Source organism: Egretta garzetta, unplaced genomic scaffold (assembly GCF_000687185.1).
Source record: "Egretta garzetta isolate BGI_Z169 unplaced genomic scaffold, ASM68718v1 scaffold117, whole genome shotgun sequence".
Lineage (NCBI taxonomy): Eukaryota > Metazoa > Chordata > Aves > Pelecaniformes > Ardeidae > Egretta > Egretta garzetta.
Genome location: NW_009260479.1, coordinates 2,078,836 through 2,086,446, shown reverse-complemented (window position 1 = coordinate 2,086,446; position 7,611 = coordinate 2,078,836). Strand labels below are relative to the sequence as shown.

Below are 7,611 nucleotides of genomic sequence, written 5' to 3'. Positions count from 1 at the left end.
AGAAAGCAGGGCCAAATCCCCACTTAGACCAGGTTCCTCAGCATCAACTTCAGTCTAATTTTGACCATCTTTAATAACAGATATTTCTACAACCTTTTTGGCTGTTCCTGTGTTTGACCACCCGCATGGCAAAGCTTTTTCTCACCTCGCTATCTAATCAGATTTCCCATCATTGCTCACAACTACGGCCTTTCACTGTGCACCTCTGTAGAGTCCAGCTTCATCTCTTCTGCAACTTCCCACCAGATAGCCAAGGACAGCAGCAACATCCCCCTTCGCTCACTCTTCTAAGGCTGAAGAAACCCAGCTCTCCCACCCTGCCCCTGTAAGCCACATTCCCAAGTCTCCTTCAGCATCAGACCACGCTCAACTGAACGCCTCTGCACAACCCTGCCCTCTCCTTGCACCATTCCCCAGCACACACACAAGCGCGCTCTATTTTTAAGCGAGATCTGGAATCTGTCCTCCACTATCTGGAGTACAGTGCCAGAAAGCTGCTCGTGACGCAGGCTCTGTTTATAATTGTGCCCCCGGGTTTTCCTCTTATGAGCAATGCACACAAAACACTTCCCTGCAAGGCTGCTCTGGACCAAGCAACGGCTTTCAGGCTCCAGGTATCCAGTTTCAGGTAAAAGAAAAAAAAAAAATATATATCTATATATATAATTCAGAACCCTGTCCTGTGGGCTCTGGCACAATCTCTCAATGGGCTTGTCTTATACCCTGCTGGTTACACCTGGGCTCTGGCACAATCTCTCAATGGGCTTGTCTGCTGGTTACACGAAGCAAGGAAATCACTTGTTGTGATTAGCTGCAGAAACAGCGAAAGAAGTAGACTGTTTGCTTCACTCCACATCTTTTTATGGGATTACACATCTGTAACAACGAGGAAGATCCAGTCACGGAATCACACACATGCCAAGATCTCTTGTTCCAAGGATGTGACATTAACAGTCCTCGCTCCAGATCACATGGACAGGACACCCAAAGCCCAGGAGACCTTTAATGCTTTATAACACAGACTCTGTATTCACGCCTGCCACCGCAGGCATGAGGATGGCAACCTCCATCTCTGGATGCTTCAAGTCTTTGACAGCCTCATGCCAAACTGCTGTGGGAGCCCTGCTCTGTGGTTACTTGTTCCAAGGACAATACAGTAATAAAACAAAGCTACAAGACTGGGAATAGAATTTCTTAAGCATTCTTACAGAGCACACAGAAGATACACATCTAATTAAACCAGAAATTAAACACCAGATTGCAAACTCAGACTGATCTTGCAATGTTTGGTCAATTTGCTATGAAGGCAAAGTTACGTCTCTATTTTCTCCACCTCATTTGAGGTTTCTGATGAGAAGAGAGTCCTCTTGCAAAGAATGAACCTCTTCTAAAGATAAGCTAACAAAAAAACCTACTCTTAAATTTGTAGCCAGCTCAGTACAGGGTGGGAATACTCCTTTCCCCAAGCAAGACTTGGTAAGAAGAGTCCACTGGATGTCAAGTGTCTTCCTGGCACAAGCCCCTCGATTCAGGAAGAGTGAAGTAAAGCAATGTTAATGGTTCTTGAACAGGGTCATAGTTCTTCAAGCCGTCTCCCCACTATGCGTCAAACTCCTACTACAAAATGGAAGATGCAATCCACACTGACAGTTACAATTAGCATTAATAAAACCGAAGGGAATTTGTAATGGGACTCAGACATATTCCGAGTATTGCCACAGAGGGGACGAAAAATCTGCTCACCCACAGTAAGGAGAAAGCTTTCACAGGAAAGCATCATCTACTCAGCCCAGTACTGCAGGAAGAGTGCTGCAAATGTTAAGGATGCTAGAAGTGAAGTTACAGCCCTGAAGGAGCAGGAAGATCACTGAGGTGCTTCTGGCAGGGCTCAGAGCAAACCCAAACAGCAAGCTGAGCTCAACGTTGGAAACGCTGCGAGCAGCAGCAAAACCAGTAAGGGAGAATTCAGTTGGTTTTGTCCTGTGCCTGGTTGCAAAACCTGCGGGGAATTAAAGCAGCAGCAGCACAGCAGTCCATGGCCAAGATGACAAAAAAAGCTACAAAACCAGAAGAGTGAGCGGAGCTCCCCTCCCACAGTAACACGGGGAGCGCAGACACACACCTTCCCCCGGGAAGCTCCCAGAGCTGCACCAGCACAGCCACGCTCGCTCCCAGACACCTTTCCACCACGCGTTCCTGATACGGATTTACTATGAATAGTATTTCCCATAGAGAAGGGAGCCAGGGCTTTACACTTATTTCTCCGCAAGCTGAAGGATGACACATCCACAGTGCAAGATGGCAATACCCTATTTAAAACCCCTGGTAGAGGTAGAGTGAGGCCAGGTTGAACTTGGTGCACCCTCTCTCAACTGCAGTTGTTTGGTTTTTGATCTACAGCAGAGGCAGAAAGATATTGAGTAGAGAAGAGGGAACGAAATACTTGCTAATACAGTGCAGGGAAGACATAAATCACCTATTATAACAAAGAAGTGTAAGCAAAGCCAGAAAGTGAAAGCAGATTTAACTGAACAGTTGTGAGGAAGCCAATTTTAAAGCCTATATGGGGGGGTGGAGGAAAACCAGCAATCCCCACTGACTATATATCACACAGAGCATAAGTACACACTGCAAATGAAGACACCTGCAGCATGCATGTGCAGCAGCCCTACAGGCAGGCGAAATAGCTGAACTCTCACATTCACAAGAGAGTAGCTACCCTTGTATTACTGAGGAAGAGCCTTTAAAAAGAATAGCCCAACCCTGGTTTAAATAATTTATTCTAAACCTTTGCATTTCCACGCGGTCAATGTCAAAATGTCACCCCGCCCTTCCATAGGGCATAACTCACATCACTGAATGCAGCACGTTCAACCCTCTTTCAAGCTCACCTTGAGCCAAGTGCTGCAAACATTTAGCTGAGTTCAAACCAAAGGTGACTGCACGTACATTGAGACGCAGGGCATGTGCTGGACAACACTCTGAGAAAGGGTAATAATTGGGAAGTAATATGTCCAGGCACAGAATTAAGGCTTAAATGCAAATTACTTTCACACCAGCACATCTGATGACCACAGTCTAGACGTTTTAATGAAAGAAGTGGAAGGAAGAATGGGAAAAAGCACAGTTATTACTTGTGAAATCCTATGTTTGTTTTATTTAAATTGCAGGTGTATCTCTTTGTAATGACCTCTGGTCATGTATCCCAGTATAGCCAGAGCTCAAATAGTTTGCAATTCTGTGCAAGTTGCGAGCCCATTTATTTCAGACAGAACTCGCACACGAGGGATTTATGTTGTTAAGACTCAGTTACATGTTTTCCCCGAAGCGTAAGAATCTTTGCTCAATCATTTCGTGTTAGTACCTGCAGTGTCCAACAGACAACTGGTATTCCAGTGTTAAACCAGCATGTTCAAAGAATTTCAGAAAATAAGCAGCAGTTGTCTGAAACTCAGCTATCGAGTTCGAAATCCAGCCAAAGTATTTGAACTGCACGTAAAATTGCCGACAGTGAATTATTCACCATCACGATGCGAGCTCTTGCTGTTGACAATACCACTGAAAACCATGCATCATGTTCAGAGCTCAGAGGTTTCTGCCCATGTAAGACAATGTCTTTCTCAGGACTCCTAAGGCTCCGTGTACAGCGGAGAGCGATGATAAGCCAGGGAAAATCATACAGTGCTGCCAGCACTTGTTTAGACACGCTTCCCCGCCGGTGCTCCATCAATACAGAAACACTTGACGCTGCAGACGTATTGCCCAGGTCTTTCATTCAACTCTTAAACTCAAAAGGAGGAATACAAACCCATATCCAGTCACTTGTAAGAAGTCCAATACCATTTTTGGAGCCATAAGCAATTGGTGGGCAATAGCTGCGGCTGGGTACATCTCCCCACGGCCTCATCGAACTCCGCTTTATAAATGAGTCTGATTTCTACGCTGTAGAGAGATCGAGCTACTGTAAACTGCACAACTCAATGCCAAGGTTTCTGCAGAAAGGAAGGGGAGTCTTATGGAAATTTTCACCCCACCCCACACTGCATTGTTCTCTCAAAACTCTTTCGATATCTCTTCGGCCCTGAACACAGAGAAACGTCATCTGTTTTCCCACCTTCGGCAAACACTCAGGTCGGGAATCCTAACAGACTAAGCACAGAAGTGACGGTTTCAGAGAGAAAACAGTCAGCCTGTTAATGTAACACAGGCCACGACCGGAACGGAGGGCGAGGAATAGGGCTGACCACGTGAAGCATGTCAGCAAGCTCTCTGACAAAACTGTCACCAGGTCACTTTGCTGTTTGATTTCACCAATGAATTGCTTCACCTACAGTCACCAGTTTACGGTGCGTGCAGCTGAGCCAGGCTGTCAGCTGCCTCCCTGCCTCCAAGAGGTGCTGAACACAGCAAAGAGCTGCAGCTGCCCAGGTGTCGGACTCTACGCTGGAACAAGAGACAGAAGAAAAGGGGAGGGGGGCAAAGACAAGAGAAAAAGCCACTAGACATAGATGGTGTTAAGTGGAGAGAAGAATTATCAGGGGCAAGTATCAGCCCATCTAATATTCTCCCCAACCTTTTTCACTGCAAACACCAAAGCATGGAGGAGAGAGATGGCCAGAGGGTGCTGCTGTGACTGGATGCCTAACCTCCTGCAGCCCCCAGTTTACACCAAATTAGTTCAAACTAGCATACGTTCCCATCGTACCCTTAAGCAGGTATGACTTAACCTGAAGCCCACCTCAAGAAAAGGAGAGAAACACTACTGTCACAGGGACGGTCTGCAGGGAATAGATCAGAACCTCATCAGAAAATACAAACACCCTCCAGTTGCTGAAGGTGCTCAGGCGATTTGGGGAATGCCTCCGAGACCATTTTCCCCATGGTAGTAACTACAGTAAGCTCCAAGGGCCAGTTACACAAGTCCTGCATGACCTGCCACATTTACTTAAGATGCTATTAGCATGCCTAAATTAGACTTTCAGTTTGAAACCAATTATATTTATTTGATTTCGTGCCAGCATCTCTGGCTAATTTAAAGGGCACTGCAGCTATGCAGTGTTAATTCTACACGATGGAAAGCAGGCTCAAACATCTCATTTCCAAACACAGCAATATTACTGGAGAAGGTTTATCCTTCCCTTTTAATCACTGTCAGTTGTCTTTATGTTATATGCAGCAATGTAAATATCATGCTGGCTGTCATCAGGTATTACCAAGGCTTGAAGCACAGCCCCAGTACAACGGCCAAGCCAGTGTTCTCCTTTCTTCCCTCCCAACCTTTATCTCTGAACTCTGTCTCAACTGTAATTGTCAACTGTAGAGGATATTTTATTTGGCCAGGATTCCACTAAACAGAACAATCTGTCTGCATACAGTGCAGATGTTTGATAGTACAGTGGTTATTTTAGGTAAATAAGCTTTTAAGTATCTGATATGTCCTCTCTTGAAGGCTATTATCCTTCCTTTTCAGGAATAGCTTGATCTAGTAAGTCTTTTCTGCACCTTTTAGTGTGTTCAGCACACAAAATTATTAGCCCACTGGTTAAAAATTACATTCTTTAACCAAGAATACTGAGAACCATCCTGTGCCTTAGGATCTGGACAAATCACTACGCTCAGGCTGCTAGTCCATCAGCCTCTCAGCTGTTCCAATAAAGATGTGCATCGGTGAGTGGTTCAAGAGGAAGAGAGTTCACGCTCAAGACACTTTTTCCAGTGAAGTACAGTTTGCTGAAGTCAATACCAAGGTATTTCTTGGCTGTTAAGACCAAGTTATTTATTAGACCGCACTTGGCATCCTCAATGACGATTTTTACTTTAGTCAAGGGATGGAACTTACAGCCTCAGCTTTCAACTTTCTTGGTGCACTACCTTGCAAGGCGAGAGAAAGAGGTTCACAAAGAACTGGCCTAGGAGCTGAGGTTCTTACAGGGGAGGACATACAACACATCAAGTTTCCAAAGGATTCAATTTCCACTGGCGGATGTTAAGGAATCATAAATCAGAGACATTTGTAGTCAATGTGTTTATGGCTTAGAGACAGCATGAACACCAAGCTGCGGTCCTCCCATGCCTTCACTAGGAAGGGTCCTTGCAGATACAGCCTGAGAACATAAAGCAAGCAGCGTAAGAAAAACACTGAGCTATAGAGGCTTGCTATAAAAGAGAAGGCATTGTTCCTTCCCACTGTCATAGGGAATCCATTAAGCAGCTGTTTCACACAGCGATGACAGGGTCACACGGCGGCTTGAGTGTTTAATAGAACGTGTGCCTGTAATTCCCCCATGCACCATTTCAAACACAAGCATTCATTAATTTGGTATAGGGATTATACGATTTGGCATCAGCAATAGCAGGGAACTGGACTCCATGACCCTGGGAGTCCTTTCTAGCTCTGCATCTCAGCAAAATAAGTGACAGTAGCTTTCCATTTGTGTTCTGAAAATTGACATAATGAAATCCATCCCTGGGGATTTTGCAGGAAAGGTGTTTACCGTGTGACAAGAAGCATCTTCTTTATGAGTTTTTAAGCCATCAGGATAACCTAATATTGTGGTGTCTGCCTGAAGCTGATGGCCTGAAATGTCTGACTGCTGTCTCAGCCGTCCCACTTACCTCAACAGGTACCAGCTCAGAGCACGGCCAGATAATTTTCTTAGGAAAAATATTCTTTAAGTGCTCTCATCCCACAGCTATTAACTTGATCTCTCACTTTTCAAATGCTATCATTTTCCACTACTCTCTGCACTGTTTTCAAAGCTTCCTTTTCAGAGAGCTGGAATGAACCCTGGATCCAAAGAAAATGGACTTAGAATCCCCTGAAGACCAAAAACGAAAAAAAGCCTAACTTAGACCTAATCAAAAATTAAAATTCACAACCTGTCCAACAGTAACTACAGAGCTTTCATCCAACGTTTAGGAAAACACCAGTTTTACAAAACCTATGTTGAATTGCCACAAGATGCAATAATCTCATGCCCTGACCACATGCATATCAATACAATTCAACACCACAACTAGTTTTTTAGAACATTTTCCTATTTGACAACACTCTCCCCTCTAACAAACTGCAAAATTCATCGATTAACTCTGCTCTAAGACAAAAGGCAACTTAAATTCTTCCACACAATAAGCTAGCAGAGGATACCACAGGACAAGCCACGTGCTCAGAAGACTCAGAGGGGTACTCGAGGTCAAAATTTCACTCCACAGTTTTAACTTAATTAACAATTCTGTGGATGGATGAAAAGGAAACAGCACCCTCCCACACAGCTTTATTAATAGCAAGGTGCTAGCAGTAAAAAGAGTAAAGTTTGTGCTTAAATTACCATTCATGACTATGAAGCGGTAAAGTTTGGCAAAACCCAAGGAGAATTTACTACAGTTGGAGACGATCACTGAAGTATTTCAACTCTCACTGTTCTTTAACAGCTGCTCGTACCTTTTCTCTCCAGGATGAATTTACATAGGCTCATTTCCTGCCTGAAGGAAATATCCATTTGGGAGAATGCTGTAAAGTCAGTTTAGCATGAAACAGTGAAATTAAACAAAACAAGAAATTTTTCTCTCCCCCACCCCCACTCAGCAGCTCTCAAGACAAAACGGATGGGG

The 7,611-nt window shown here is 44.4% G+C and overlaps 1 protein-coding gene across 1 annotated transcript in view; it reads right to left on the bottom strand.

The window, feature by feature from the left end:
- OXSR1 (oxidative stress responsive kinase 1) overlaps nt 1-7,359 on the bottom strand; it is a 93,324-nt gene extending 85,965 nt beyond the window's left edge. Inside the window, exon 1 of the mRNA XM_035899636.1 lies at nt 7,329-7,359. Within this exon, the coding sequence (XP_035755529.1) occupies nt 7,329-7,335 (7 nt within the window). The 5' untranslated portion in view covers nt 7,336-7,359. The remainder of the gene's footprint in view (nt 1-7,328) is intronic.
- Nucleotides 7,360-7,611: the final 252 nt, after the last annotated feature.